General features: G+C 39.6%; 3 protein-coding genes across 3 annotated transcripts in view; all 3 read right to left on the bottom strand.

Annotated features, from left to right (window-relative positions):
- The window catches only part of LOC101307470 (putative disease resistance RPP13-like protein 1-like), an 11,513-nt gene extending 8,173 nt beyond the window's left edge, over positions 1 to 3,340 (bottom strand). The window contains exons 1-2 of the mRNA XM_004294495.1: positions 2,221 to 3,340; positions 1,819 to 1,965 (exon numbers count right to left, since the gene is read on the bottom strand). Of these exons, the coding sequence (XP_004294543.1) occupies positions 2,232 to 3,278 (1,047 nt within the window). The 5' untranslated portion in view covers positions 3,279 to 3,340 and the 3' untranslated portion in view covers positions 1,819 to 1,965; positions 2,221 to 2,231. The remainder of the gene's footprint in view (positions 1 to 1,818; positions 1,966 to 2,220) is intronic.
- On the bottom strand, positions 3,320 to 5,093 carry LOC101302250 (putative disease resistance protein RGA1-like). Its single transcript, XM_004295839.1, has 2 exons — positions 3,387 to 5,093; positions 3,320 to 3,325 (listed from the first exon to the last, which is right to left on the bottom strand). Exons 1-2 carry the CDS (start codon positions 5,025 to 5,027, stop codon positions 3,320 to 3,322), a joined length of 1,647 nt encoding a protein of 548 aa, XP_004295887.1. The 5' UTR covers positions 5,028 to 5,093.
- Positions 5,094 to 13,320: 8,227 nt separating this feature from the next.
- LOC101306606 (demethylmenaquinone methyltransferase-like) lies at positions 13,321 to 15,169 on the bottom strand. Its single transcript, XM_004294492.1, has 2 exons — positions 14,746 to 15,169; positions 13,321 to 14,577 (listed from the first exon to the last, which is right to left on the bottom strand). Exon 2 carries the CDS (start codon positions 14,564 to 14,566, stop codon positions 13,700 to 13,702), a length of 867 nt encoding a protein of 288 aa, XP_004294540.1. The 5' UTR covers positions 14,567 to 14,577; positions 14,746 to 15,169; the 3' UTR covers positions 13,321 to 13,699.
- Positions 15,170 to 15,590: the final 421 nt, after the last annotated feature.

The following is a 15,590-nucleotide window of genomic DNA, read 5'->3' as shown; positions in this document are numbered from 1 at the left end:
GGTTGGGAAATTAATATTATAATTGGAACAGGACGTGAANAGGCTCGAGCAGACGAGACCCCAGATTGACATCAGGCTTAGGCCTAATTCGTGAGTGGACGTTTATTTTAAATAAATGCATGCTATAGTTCATGGTTGAACAATTAATATTGCGGAATATTTTAACGTCATTTTAATTTGACGATTTTTATTTTCTCTTGGAGAGCTACCGAAAATGAGATTTTCGGTGGATATAAATATGTATTTATGAGAGAGTATGTATATAAATGCTAGCTAGCCATATGTGTCTGTCCACCTTAATGGCGTAGCATATAGCCGCATTATGGTGTGACGTGAGCGTTGGACGTAAGCGTAGTAGCCCTATATGAGTGTTTAATTCATATAGGGGGTATGGGCACATATTTATACACCCGTCTGTCCACCTTGATGGCGTAGTGTAGCACCGCATTAAGGCGTGACGTGAGCGTTGGACGCGAGCGTAGTAGCCCTATATAGACCCATGAATTTATATAGGGAGTATGGACGAGTGTAAATACATACATATATTATAGAGTCTGAGAGGCTCGATATTTTATGGGATAAAGGTTTTATCGCTTGCGGCATGCATTCGATTTTTCCTTAGAAATTAATTTGGGGAAACATAAATATTTTAATTATTAATTTACTTTTGTCCACTCACTCTAACGTTATTAAATGTTTTCCCCTGGGCCCTTCGTTTTAAATTGCCCAGTCTGCAGAGTTCGGGTTGGATCTAGTAGGAGACGAGGCATAGTCACCCGCTTTTCGGCCAGTTTTCATCAGTAGGTTACCTGTTCAACCTACTCGTGTTTTTCTTGCTTCCGCTTGTGTTTAGTAGCTCTGAATACTTTAGAATTTTTGTATATTATGGGATGTTCAGAAGTGTTAAATTAAGAGTATAATATGAAATTTTTCGAGTTAGGGTTGTCCATCTGCAAGGGAGATTTTCTTAATCTTTTCAGTAATTTTCCTTGGAGGTGGTCCCCGCACGACTTATTCTGGGTTTCAGGGTGAAATTCGGGGTGGGTCGTGTCATAGTGCCTCACCAATAAATCAAATGAATCTGCAATGGCCAAATCACTAGTTACTAAGTTTTGTTGATACTGGTTATCACTGATACCTCAAGTTTTCTTTTTTTTCTTTTTTTTTTTTGTGTGTGTGATGCAAAAAGGTACATTCAAAACCAAAGGGGGCAGAGCTATAAAAAAAGAAGAGAAAACAACAGAAACAACCAACAGCAACAACAGGACTATGAAGAACGTACACAAACAACCCTACAAGAGCAATGGACCTAGATTACAGCAGCTCTCCAATCTAACAAGATGGGAGAGAACTGTCGTTTCAAAACCATCAAAACAATAGCAGTACAAATAGTTAAACACATAGCATTTTACGGAGCAGTTGAAATGTAAAATCTCCGACACAAAATTCTGAGTGTGTGCTTTGAATTAATGTTGTGATAGAGTAACCATGCGCAGAACAATCTAAATTAAAATTTATTAAACTACATGAACACGTACAGGAGAATTTTAGCAAGACATAACCTACATCTCATCTGACAAATTACTCTTCAAATAATAATGACTGATGAAACTTAATACGAACCTGCAGTTGCTCTTCATCCAAACAGTTTCAAAAACTGACTTAATTCATAATTATATCACAGGACATCAAGACTCAACCATCTAATACCGACCCCAAGAAAAAAAAAAAAAAGACTCAACCATCTAAAATTGCCATGCCAACCTTTCATCCATATCACAAACACTTATAAACACTTATTAATTAATTATATATTACCTGATCTCTTTAGTGATTAATCACCAGCTTGAAAACTCATGCAATTTCAGAGTCTGCATTCATATATATTCCCTACAGATCTGCAGTTTCAGGTGATCGCGGTGACCTCCTCATTCTCTGTGAGTCTATTTTCATATCTGTTCAACCCTGCTGGGAAACCAGGAGACTCCTTCAATTAAATAAAATAATTTGTCTCAATATTTTTAGAACACAGTGAATATTTTTACAGAGCACGCAACTTTGTATAGATCATTACAGGGCACCGATTTCCTTTTCATACAAGAATAATGGTGGCTTTAATTTTATAGAAGTAAGGGATACATCATGCAGCCTAGCAATTCTTAAAAGATACCAAAACAGAAAATAAACAAAGAAATCTCATCGATGAATAAGTAAAATTACCTCAAACGCATTCATAAAAAGCTAATGTGGACGTCACAGTTGTCGGGCCAGACAGGCATTACGATACTCCGAGGACATCTACTGATGGAAACTTCCTTCACTGGTGTGTCTCGCAGAAAGAGTGGCAGGTTCATTAGCTTAGTGCAGTAGCTAATTGTCAATGAAGCAAGGCATGGCATAATTGTAATTTCATCACCTCCAACTCCTTCCCACTGTTCCAACTCATCCATGCTGTCGAACCTGAGGTCTTTCAATTTCGGGAAGAAAACAGAGGATGAGGATGCTGATGTCTGAGTGTCCATTATTCCCAAAAATTCATCTCTAACCGTCTTCACTTTCTTCATTCCCCTTACGTCTATCTTCTCAAGGAAGGGCAATTTCCCAAGAGGAGGCAAACATTCACATTCACTCCAACCATCGAGACAAAGATATCTCAAATTCTGCAAGGATATCATCCAACTGGGCACCCTGGTGCCACCATACCAATAAATAGTTAAAGTCTCCAGATCTTGATGCGGCTGTAACGCCTCCAGATCTTGATATGGCTCAAAAAACCATAGCATCAAAAACCGAAGCTTTGTATTCAACAAGGGAGCCTTCTCTGCATCACTCGTAGCATCCTTCAAATTCTCCTTGAGTTTAATCCAGAGACTACCCTGAAGCTGGTCCAAGCTTCCCAGATCTCCTAGTTTCAAGCCTTCATCGGTGAGAGTACACTCATTTAGTGTTTGCAGACTTGTTAATCTCGCCATCTCTCTAGGCAAGTACCCCAGGTATGAACAACCCTCGTTATGAAGATGCTTTAAATTAATCAAGTTCCCCATAGTTTCAGGCAGTCTTATAAGCACCAAGCAGCCAGTCAGACACAAGGTTTGCAAGTTGTATAAATTCCCCAAACTGTCTGGTAGTTTCTCCATGTAATTTTGAGACAAGTCGAGATACCTCAAATGTATCAATTCACCAATCTCTTCTGGAATTTCTCTCATCTTGTTGTGGCTCAAATTTAATGTCCTCAGACATTTCATTTGTGAAATTGCTTTTATATCTATGCTACTCATTGTTGAATTAAAAATTGCTAGAGTACGTAACTTTTTGCAATTCACTGCTGAAATAAAATCCGAAAGTGGAGAACTAAAGGATGCAAACATTAACATGAGATGACGGACCTCCTCACTTATTCTCATTCTTCTTGCATTTGCTTCTTTAATCTCCACTGTAAAGCACTCATTCTTATTGAGGAACAGCACAAAGTCATGCACAATATCATGCATTTTACAATATATACTACTGCTTATATTGTAGTAGTCTTCTTTTTCCACAACATCCTGGAAAAACGATCGCATCACTAAGGTCTCGAAAACATATTGACCTGTTGTTTCCTTTTCTTTATAGTCTTTCCCGCTAAAATAATCATGTGACATCCACAACTCAATCAAATTTTGTTTGTTGAATTGATAATCTTTTACAAATGTAGCACAATATAAAAGACAACGTCTAACTGTAGGGGCCAACTCATAATAACTTAGTAAAAGTGGCCGAAAAACTTGTTGCTTAACCTCTTTTAGAGCCCATATCTTACTATCCAAGACCTCTTGCCATTCTCCCCTTTTCTTCTTATTGTGCATGAGAGCACCTAAAGTTCTTGCAGCAAGTGGCAATCCGTTACATTTTTTTGCTATTTTCTCACCTATAGCTCCAAACCCATTATCCTTATCCTCTTCCCTCCCCAAAAACGCAATGCTATTGAACAATGCCAAACAATTTTCATCACTCAGCTTCTCTAAATGGATCATTTGAGTTGTTGCTCCCATAATTTCCGCAACTTTCTCTTTTCGTGTGGTCACCACGATTTTACTATCTTTAGCACAAGCTTCCATTATTACTGATAACTTTAAACTTTCCCACTCACTTTGGTCTTCGGTCCACACATCATCTAGGACAATGAGGCACTTCTTGCCCTCAAGACATCTAGACATACACTGCAAGACATCTTGCAACACTGTTGAATCTGGGGCGGTATTACCAGTACCACTAATAATGGCTTTGGCAATCTTCACCCCATCAAAGGGATCTGAGACACAAACCCATACTCTCTCTTCAAAACACGTTTCGACAGTTTTATTGTTGTAAGCTAATTGGGCAAGAGTTGTCTTGCCCATCCCTCCCATACCCACTATAGGGATGATAAGGACCCTTTTCCCTTCTTCATCACTACTCTCACTCAACAATTTGCTCAACAAATCAGCTGTTGCTTCTTCTCTGCCAAATATTTCAGAAATTTTGACAAATGATGAAGTTTCCAGCGGTTTGATAAGTTGTCCATCTCTGCTATGAATTGAGGATTGATGAAACTCAAACTGTTCTTTTTGAGTAGCAATCAGAGTTAACTTTCCATTCAACACTTTTATCTCAGTAGCTATTTTATACAGATGACTTGCCTTATTGACTTGGCGAAAACAAAAGCAATTCGAAGGGATGGAGAAGCATACCTTCTTGAAGGTTTTCTTTTTCTCAGCAGTAACGACTCCCAATGCTTTTTGTTTCAGGATTTCAGTGTTCCACTCATCTAGCACGTCAATCATCTCGTAAGAGACATCATTGAGCCCATCCAACCAGTTTCTCACGCTGGCCTTCTCCACTTGCTGCTTCTCAGCATCCTCCAGCACAGCTTGAATTGCTTTGAGATTGCTGCTGAATTTTTGGACCTCAGTCTCAGCATTCAGAATCAGCTTCATAGCTTCTTTTGTGTGGTCAAAAGCAACTGTAGCCAATTGTTCCAGAAGCACCTTGATGAGTGCCTCGGCCATTTTGGACAGTGTAACACAAACACAAGAGCTAGAGAAATATATGTGAGAAACTAAGGAATGCAGAATGGCTGTGAGTCTATGATGGTTCTTCTACCAAGTTTATATAGAGCATAAATTATTCTCAAGGCCAAATATGTCAAACTATTCGAGCAAATTGTAAAGACTCCAAATGACCATGTCAATCAATTATTGAAGTGCAGGTGCTGGTCTGTTTTTATAAATGCAATGTGAGGGCAGTTGGTGGGCTTTTTACATGAATTGCTTTGATTTCTAGTTAGCAATTAACCATTTTATCAAGCTGACGGTTTTAGCTGAGTTTGCCGTTTTATGCTTGATTGTGTCGTTAGTACGCAGAGTTGATCTTAGTAATCCCACTTGACTAAAACAAGCTGACGACCATATAACATTTTCTTCCCTGTCCCACCTCACCTATACCAATTATTCATCAATCTAACTTTCAGAGTAGAGTAATTATTCCCCCTGTACCGGTACACCACATAACTCAATTTTCTGTGGGATCAACAAAGATGAAAAAAAAATAGAGGTAAATAAATAGATCAATCAGAAATAAGATAAAACTATTTAGATCAATAGTGTTAGAGTGAACCAAATAAGATGTGGTGGGTCCGGGTCATCAATAATTTTCCTCGAGGATAATTTGAAAAACAAATTCCTTTCTAAATTTTACTAGCCTTCCTGCACACGGAAGGGTCGCACTCGCGCGTGTATGTCTTTTTTCGTCATGAAATACCCTGAGCTAATATAGTGGTATCTACCAAAACTTACACGTGACTTGATGAGAACATGTAGAAGGGCTGCGCTCAAGCGTGTCAAATATCGTTTTTGAAGTTTGTAGATTGCCATGTCTCGTGAACGACTAATTATTCTACTTTGAGTTGTAATCCTTTTCCATCAATCCTTTATGAAAACAGACAATAATAAGTATGCTCACTTAATATAGCCTAGTGTTTGGGTATTTGATCAACATCTAGTCTTCCTACACGCGGGTGCGCTCATGCTTGTAAATTATCGCTTTCAAATTGTGAAGACTGACATGTCTCTTGAAAGGCTAATTATTCTACTTTGATATGTGATCATTTTCTTTTGGTCATACTCAAATGTACAATAAGTGTGCTCACTTAATAAAGCCTAATTTAACAGAGGTCTAATAATATAATATAGAGAAAATCATAGATAGAAAACTTTATGATATGCTAAGCATTAAAAAAAAAATACACTTTTTGTCTTTTTTTTTACTGAACCATATAATTATGGTAATATGTCAAGCTCCCAATACAGAAAATAGAAATAAATTGTGAAACTTCATCAGTATATTAAAATCGTATTCGGTTGCAGGTCATTCTTCCAAACACATGTGATTCCGGAAGCGTATGAATTTTCTCTCTATACGTGCGCGAAAAGGCCACACTCGTGCGTGCGTTTATACCCTAGTATTTATGCTAGCATGCGAAAGAGCTATGCGTGACGCATGCGTATTATTATTTTTTGTTTTGAGTTATACTTACGGTAAATGTTTGTCTTGATTGTATTCTATTTCGGACAAACTGAATGGTCAAAACATGTGAAAATGAAATTGGGAAATCACAAAATTGAGCAGTGAGACTCATTTGACATTATCAACTGTATAAAAAATAATGTCAACTTCTACTGTATGTATGAAGAAATGAAAACTTGTTAACTGCTAATGAAATCAACCTCTCAACCATAGGATTCAAGCATCTTACAGTAACACTATGAAAAAGAAAAAGGAGGACTTCATGTCTACACGTGCAGCAAAATGTGTGAAGACAAAATTTCACTTTCAAATCAAACCTTGGCTGAATCCATCAATTGTACGTGAACCATCAACTTTGAACTTGAACAAAGAAAAAAAGTAACCATCTAGGATCTCGACCTGAGTAAGCTAACCAATAACAGAACGTGTATTTGTCTCCTGTAATTAATCAAGGAATCCCATCAGAAATCTCTATTAAAACCCTTTCAAAATAGCTCTAGTACTGAAACCCTTTTAAAATAGTTGCAGCAATCCTCTTAGAACTAAGACGATCATAATAATGCATACCTCATTTTGGGCAGCTAGTCTCTTGCGCCTCTAAGAAATACCTGCAAAGTTAGGAAGGAAAAAAACAGTAAGATCACAAATCCTAAAATCTTTTAGAAAATTGTACACTTCCACGTACACTGTATGGCCCTGTATGTTAATGTGAGAATCGAAGAACAATCTATTTAGTTTCCAAGACGTGCATCATCCATATACTCCACTTCTGTTTATTGACATTGAATCAGTTATAATATTCAGATTGCAATTTCCATATTTGAGAAGCAAACACATACAGGGCGAGAGAGATAATGCCCTCAGCCACATCTCTTCCAAATCTTCAAGACTTTCAGAAAAAGAAGGAAAAAAAGAGTTAGACCTGGAGTTCAGATATCAAATTTGCGATATGGAAAACTGCATAAGCATACCTTACATTTATATTTGTGCAGTCTTCGTGCTTTTGTTTAAGTCGTGACCCTGCAAAAGCAAAAAATTGAGACCATGAAAATTAATAATCTATCATTCCCGTTCATAGCAAATCATTTGCATGCTAACCCAAACGGGATAAAGTAAAAGCTTCAACCACAAAGTGGATCATGATTTATCATACAATGTGGAGGCTAGGAGGATATCTGCAATTCCAGTGGCAGCATAAAATGCAATTCTCACTTCACCTCTTATATACGTCAACGTTGCCATCTTGCCACTACATATCTATCTACAAAGATTTCATCTCGCGATCAAGCCTCTCGCATTGATCGAAAAGAGTGGAGTGGAACATTTTGAAGAAAGAGAGAACTTGAGAAGAAGAAAACCATGATTGCGAATGCGGGAGAGTTTGAGGGACAGAAGAAAACTACTCTAGAGTGGTTTCTATCTTTCTATTGTTGAAGGTTTACTCTTTTACCCTCTTTGATTAAATATCTCTACGTTAAACAATTAATAAACAAAGGGCATTTGGAGGGATATCTGAAAGTTTAGCAGTTTTTACAGTTCTGGCAAATGTAAAAAGTGGAGAAGATATGCTGCACGTTAATAGGAGGAAGAGACAGGTGCACGTAAAGTGGAGAAATTCTGGCTAATCAATGTATAACTGCTATTTTGAAATTTTATCTATGTATTCTTTTTTATTGAATTTTGTCTTTTTTACTCTTCTTTTATATATTTCTAATTTGCTAGAATGAATTTTAGATAAGGGCATTTGTTGAAATTATGATAAATTTAACCAAAAACAGTTTCACAAGACAAATTGTCTTAATAGAGATGAGTGTTCAGACACAATGAGTGTTCACATCAAAAACGTATAGAAATAGCTAGAGACAAATAATTGAAAGACTCACAATCACAGTGACACAGGCTCACATGCTTTTCTTTCTTCTCTGGCCCTTGATTTGTCTTCTGTCTTGCTTTGGATACCTAGTTTCAGTATGATGGAATGGGAATTGAGAATTGATGTAACGCACCACCCACTTTTGATTTGTCGTTTCTTGATTAGGAACCCACATTTTACAGGGTCTGAAAATGTGTGGTGTGATTTGAGGCAAATGTGAAAACAGGTGGTGGGCATACCTCGGGGCCTTGCTGGTTTGATCGACGTGTCTCACACTTGCCAATCTATGTAACATCACTCCTCTCGACCCCTCTCAATAAAGAGCCCTAATTACCCCCAACCATTCCTCTCAAAATAAAATCGCATCTGCCACCGTATGGAAAATTGGTAAGCTATATAGCTATATATGGCTTATGGTCAAAGAATATGTTATAGAATCTTTTGATTTAATATGCAGGTGTTTCCACCGTGAGGTAAATGTGATAGGACATAATTGAAATGGGTGGGTTTGCAACGGCTAGGTTTCTGTTTAACATCCAATATCATTTTTTTCAATTATTCTCAACGGCTAGTTGACATAAATTTTTAGAAATTCTATAGAAACTCAATTCACTTTATTTTTTTCTTTTTTCTTTCGAAAATAATTTAGCCCAAACATATTCAATATTAGACTCAAATGAAAGATATTGTTCGGTTCTTCGTAACTGTATGATTTTTATTACTTACAAATTTATAATCATGAAGTTTAAAGAGAAAAATAAATTGTAACTATACTTAGAGAAAGGATACAAGTGAATAAATAATAAGGTTACTTGAAAACAAAAGGGTAAAATGGAACAAAAAGAGAAAATAATTAAAAATAGAAGTGATATACCTTACCAAATGGAACGCTATATATGCCTTGTTACTGTAGACGTAAGGCAAATTTTTTTTTTTTTTTGGGAAACGTGGAATACCTTACGATGGGGGAAGGTGGTAAGGTACGTATGGGGTTTTTTTTTTTTTGGGAAACGTGGAATACTTACGATGGGGGAAGGTGGTAAGGTACATATGGGGTTTAACCTTACGGTGGCAGATGGTAGCATCTCTGTTTGAGCCCAGCGGAGATTTTGGTCCAAGACTTGCTATATAGTTTTGGATAACATTTGGGCCAGTACCTGTGGCCCTTTTTTAAATTTGAAGCCCATGTAGGGTGGCGAGATCTAGCAGCGCGCGAGGTAGAGTTTTGCAAGGATTCTGATACCCCGCGGGATTCGTTACTTCACGAGATCCTCGTTTTAGTTCGCGTAGAAGTCTACAGTGCTTGGCGAGGCGGGGTGGTGAGTGAGACCTAGGTGAAGTCTGTTCTGGACACGTATCACATGGATAGCGCGGTTCGCGAGCTGGTCGTATTCTTGTGGAATTCTAATTGCTAAGTCTGAATGGGTTTGTGATAATGTCTCTGCCAACTGCTTGCGGATCGCTATATAAGGGAGTTTGAGGATCTGGTCTAGACACACAATCAAATCATACAAAACTACTACAAATCTTCGAGCATCCTCGAAACCCTAAAGGTCTAAGTGCACTTCGCCTTAGTTCTCAGATCCCTTTCGGACTCGCCCTTTCTTCCTATTTGTTGCTCTGCTCGTTCTAACAGTGAGTATCGATTCACAGGTGACTAGAGGTTTTGCTCGTAATCCCTCGTCCGCGAGGTGGTACCGGAAACCCCTTTTTTGCTTGTTTAGAAGTCTAGCGCAGCGCATTCTTTCCTCGTTCGCGAGGTGGCATGCCCCGCAACCTTGTCTTTTACTTTTGAGTCACCAGAGTCCCGACTCTGGCCGTGCTGAGACGCGTGGCCAAAACAATCTCTAAATAGTTTATAGGTTCCTAGATCAAAATCATGCTAGTACGTAGAACAAGTTCCCCTTCCTTGTGAAAGAAAAAATCTAAACCTTGCATCATTTGGTACTTCAGCTTATTGCCTGAATTTGATTCTAGAAGAGTCCAACAGGATTCAACTTTAATCAGATTTCACCATGTCCAAGCTGTTTTGAGGCGCAATGCTCATTGAACATATCCCCTGCATCATTTGTCCTTTGGTTGAATTTGAATCAGCTCAATGGTTCACATCCATTCTTCCACACTGTAAACAGTTACACCAAATTTTTTTTTTTTTGAGAGAAATATCAAGAATTTCATTTAACGGGAAAACAATATTATAACTATAAGAGATATCGGTGGTGGAAATAAATTCCCCACTCACCTCCCTACCCAAAACACCAGCGATTACAGTAGCTAAGAACCGAAATGGGTTCACCCGTAACCTAACCTACTCCAGAAGTATTGATACATCCTTACAGTCAACCTCAAGAAGAAACAACCATTTCAAACACTACATGCCAAACTTACCAGCATATATGCACAGGTATAACCTCCCCATTACATTGACAACAAGAACAAACCGACATTAATTAATTTAGTCCCTGAAAACGACACCATAACCATGGCTCACCCCACCACACAACCAACAACACCAAACTACCTAAAAACCTAAACCCTCGCTCACATAGAGGAGGGACAACTAACCAACCAAACAAACCAAACAAACAAAACCTAAAAGCCTAGGCCCGACCAACCAGTGGACCTCCAAGAAACAGTCTACCTAAGACCCGGCCCATTGAAGACTGGTGCAACCTGGAGCAGAACCGTCACCCTGACATCGACGCCGGCCACCGCCAGAAGAGCATCATCATCAGCGACCTACCCTTGCGAGGCAGCCTCCATTCTTCCTCCACGATTCGCTGCAGAACGAGGCTTTACAGCCGGGTAGTCCGCCGCCGCCGTGTTCTCCCCGTCGTCCCAACCACCGCTCCTCGCCTCAGCCAGGCCTAACCTTGACACGCCTCTCAGGGACGCCGACGAAGCCTCCTCGTCAAAGCAACACCGATCTGCAACACAGTGCCGCCACCTTCATGGGCAGCCCCCAAGATAGCCTCCTCCCTTTGAATCCACCGGCACCACAACGCCCGTCCGACAGCGACCCAAGCCACACTGACGAGGCTAGAAACCAACGTCTGCGTAGGGGTGCCGCCGGACAAGCAACGAAACCAAACCCTAAAAACTCTTCCTCCTACTTTTGTGGAGCTCTCTCTTGGTTTTAGTTAGTGTTCTCTTGATATGTTATAGTTGAATGGTGGCAATTGTGTAAAATTTAGAAAAAATAAGACATAATATTTATCATAATTGATACATTTTAGATGTCTATCAGATATGAATATTATATGGGTTTTATTTAAAACTACTCTTTAAAATTGGGTGTATATGAAAATTCCCCTTCTAACTATGATATATGATATATAGGGGTTTGCAATGACTGCATTCTAGTTTGTTTTCTTGAAATGCACAAGAAGCTTTTTGTTCATGTTACTAGGTACAAGCTCCAAGATGCAATGCTTTTATCGAGCTACCAGAATGTGAGATTACTTAGATTGCAAGTTTTTATTATCCTGGTTTTATATAGCAAGTCATTAGTCGTTATATGTAATTTTGCTCGAAATGAAAACGTATAATCTGAAACAAGACTTGCATGGTTTCAATCATTTCATAGTTCATCACAGTGGATTAACTTCAACAACACTCGGGAGTTAAAAGAGGTACTTTCTCTCTTATAAACTTCACGAGATTATTGATATTTTCCAAAACCCGTACGAACAAATTTGTAACAAGAGTTGGATGGGAATTTGGATTTAATGTCCAACCATTCTCCTTCTCCCACACCCAACTATAACATTTCGTTATCAAAGATCGATGATTACGACTTCACATCATCCCAAACCCTACATGGTACTCTATCATAAACTCACAATTCACAACCTCCACAAAGAATTGCAACCACCATCTCTTTCAATTCCATCACATTTATCTTCGTCCTCATTAAACTTGAGGAAATTTTGGACCAAAATTAGGGAGCAAGCAAAATCAAGTATCATGAGCAGTAGAAAATTCTGTACTTGGATTATATTGAATGAAAGTGGTGCATACTCTTGAGTTTTTAAAATAATGTTTTGGCATACCACAATTATTGTTCAACAAAATGGAAATATACAAGTAAAATGACTACAACTCATTAAACAAGCTTAAGTTACGAGCCAAACTCGCTAGAGAATACAAGTTAATTACTCATGAAGTTCACGAATCAAGCATCAACCTAGAGTGGTATCCGAACAGTTTACAACACTAACCAAATAACATGATTGATCAACTTCACCTACATAACCCTAGAATCCCGCTAACATATAAAATCTAACAACTCACCACTCACATGTCAGCTATGTCACATCCCATTAGCACCAACACCTTCCTTCACTATGAGGAATCTACTTGTTGGCTAGTCTATAAAAGAAAAAAAATTAAATTCAGTTTACCCCATGAAGTTTGGGAGTAACTTCATGTTAATCCCTATACTTTTAATTTCATCAGTTTACCCCTCAAACTTTTGAATTTTCCTCAAGCGTGACCAAATATCCTATATTCTGTCCAAATCGGACGTTAACTGCTGATAATTTTAACCTTAACTATGAGGTCAGTATCTAGAATTTGGGCAAATCGGACTTTATATGTCCAAATCAAACCTTAACTGCTGATAATTAAAGGTCAATTCAAACGGAATATGAGAATTTGGGCACGGCAGATAGAAATTGAAGAGTTCAAGGGGTAAACTGATGAAAATAAAAATGTAGGGACTAACATGAAGTTACCCCCAAACCACAAGGGGGTAAACTGAATTTAATTCAAGAAAAAATATCACACAACTTTAGAATCTCCTACAAAAAAATTGAACCCAACTTTTTTATCCTCCAAAATCACTAAAAATTATAACTAGACAATTCACATGAAATGATTCATGTCTGCACACATCAAAAGTTAGTCACAAAAAATCATTGATTCTACTACACAAAACTTTATACAAAATCATAACCAACCAGCGTCTTCATCACAATCCCATTCTATATAGATAGAGTATAGATGAAACAAACTAATAACAATGATAAACTAAAATTTTACATGTATATTTAGCATCTGGCAATCTGGGTCAGCTTCGCCTCTCCAGACGTTACAAAATAAAACCCCGAAATAAAAATAAAAAATAAAAAAAATAAACAAAAAAAACCATCAATAGTTTGATTAATCCCATCATTAATCAAGCTCTTAAAAGTTTGTAGCTGTTATGTATCATTATATAAGGTGAAATTAATACTAATTTTTGAGAATGTATACGGCGGGCCGGGTTTGGGCTTCGAAAAATCAGCATCTCCAGTCCAGCCTGACCTCTCCAAGCCCAAAAGAGTGCTGACTGGGCTTTCTAAACGACACGATTTGACTGCTGACCATGAAGGCCGTGACCCGCTCCGAGACCCGAATGTCCTCCATCTTGAGCTCCTGCAGTCTCCGCACGTATTCCGGAACGTGCAGTAGGTCCCACACGACCCCGGACCCACCGGGCTTTAATACCCGGACCATCTCACCGACCACCCTCATCCTCTCCGCGGAAGCCTCCACCGTCCGATGGCCGTACTCCTTCCCTACGGTGTGGACGAACACAGCGGATACCACCACGTCGAAGTAGTTGTCCCCGAACGGCAATCGCCTGGGGTCACCCTCACGGCAAGTGACGTACTCCCCGACGCCTTCCAGCTTGGCAGTGCGTAACGTGTTGAGGCTGGTCATCCTGGACCGGTCCAGCCCGACGACCCGGCCCGAGCTGCCTTCTTTCTTGAGCTGGGTGGCGACGGCGTTGAGGAGGATGCCGCGGCCGCAGCCGAGGTCGAGGGCGTGCTTGACGGTGGACCAGTCGTGGACGGAGGCGACCATGCGCTGGACGACGTCGTAGTGGAGCGGGAGGGAGGAGTGGAGGAAGTGGAAGGACGCGAAGAAGAGGCAGAGGGCGGAGAGCGCGGTGACGGAGCCGGTGAAGCCGGCGGCAAAGCGGGCGGAGGCGATGGGGAGGAGGCGGTGGAAGAAGAGAGTGATCGGGTCGAAGTAAGTGAGGTACAGGAGGGACAGAATGGTAAAAAGCACAGCGTGGAAGAGAAGGAATACTATGGTCTGCCACTGGTCTAGCCCGTATATGGCGTAGATCTGAGTCCAGTCTCTGCTTCCTGCTTTCCCCATTTCTTCCAAATCTGTCACAATTACAAAAACACCTGTCAGTCAGCACCCGGCTGAGAACAAAGATCCGATCGATGTATACTCATGACCAGTAACTAGTAATCAAATGGGTTTTACTTTCCGGCCACTTAGAGTGAGAATGGTTGCGAAACTTACAGAGACAATGGTTGCGAAAAACTTACAGTAGTTGATGAAGTTTGGATCGGATCAAGTGGGTGGAGGGGGAGATTGAGCGACGATCCAGCGAGGAAAGAGATGAGGTTTACACAAAGAGGGGCTTTATAGAGAACAAAAGGAGGAGGAAGGGTGTTAGAGAGTGAGTGCGGGAAATCTGCAGAAAGGGTGTCAGTAGTGTAGTTGGAAGGCCATAATGGATGATGATTTCAACACGTTTTTGGGTTCGTCGGGTTGTGGCTGTTTTCCCAATTGGAAAGAAAGAAACAAGAAGAGAAAGGGTTTATAAGAAGGAATTGGGATTGGGGCTGGAACCCATCAAAGGTTTACTGGGGAAATTCCTACTCTCTCTCTCTCTCACAGAGTTGCAGTGGGTGGTGGTGTGAACTTGGTCTGGTGTACGGGGTTTTTGAATTTAAGAGAGAAAGAAAGAGAGTGACAGGAGATGAGGAAGTTTGCTTTAAGGTCGGGGTGGAGTAGATATAGACGGTAAATTGGTAACCGGGAACCCGGCTCCGCAGGTTTCTGACCTTATAGAAGTGGGATATTTCTGGTTAAATTGGAGATTGTAAAATTAAAAAGGTAATTAGTGGGATCATTTTTTGAGGCTTGTTAATGATGATTTCTTTCTTTTTATCAAACGGTAGAATTCGGTAGAATTCTCTTCTTTATGTCTGCTAAAAGTAGGGTTGGGCACGGGACGGGTCGGGATTTGATGAACCTCGTCTCGTCCCGAAAATAAAAGAACGGGACGGGACAGGACGGAAATGTGTTTTTAAAAATCTGTCCCGTACGTCCCGATCCTGATCAGGATCGAGATCCCGAAATTTTTTTTTTTTTTTTTTTTTTTAAA

Source organism: Fragaria vesca, linkage group LG3 (genome assembly GCF_000184155.1).
Source record: "Fragaria vesca subsp. vesca linkage group LG3, FraVesHawaii_1.0, whole genome shotgun sequence".
NCBI classification, from domain to species: domain Eukaryota; kingdom Viridiplantae; phylum Streptophyta; class Magnoliopsida; order Rosales; family Rosaceae; genus Fragaria; species Fragaria vesca.
Note: the sequence above shows the minus strand (reverse complement) of the source record. Positions and strands in the feature narration are given on the sequence as shown.

Excerpts from the sequence above, each read along its gene's own strand:
- LOC101302250 (XM_004295839.1), bottom strand. The coding sequence starts at position 5,027 with ATGGCCGAGGCACTCATCAAGGTGCTTCTGGAACAATTGGCTACAGTT.
- LOC101306606 (XM_004294492.1), bottom strand. The coding sequence starts at position 14,566 with ATGGGGAAAGCAGGAAGCAGAGACTGGACTCAGATCTACGCCATATAC.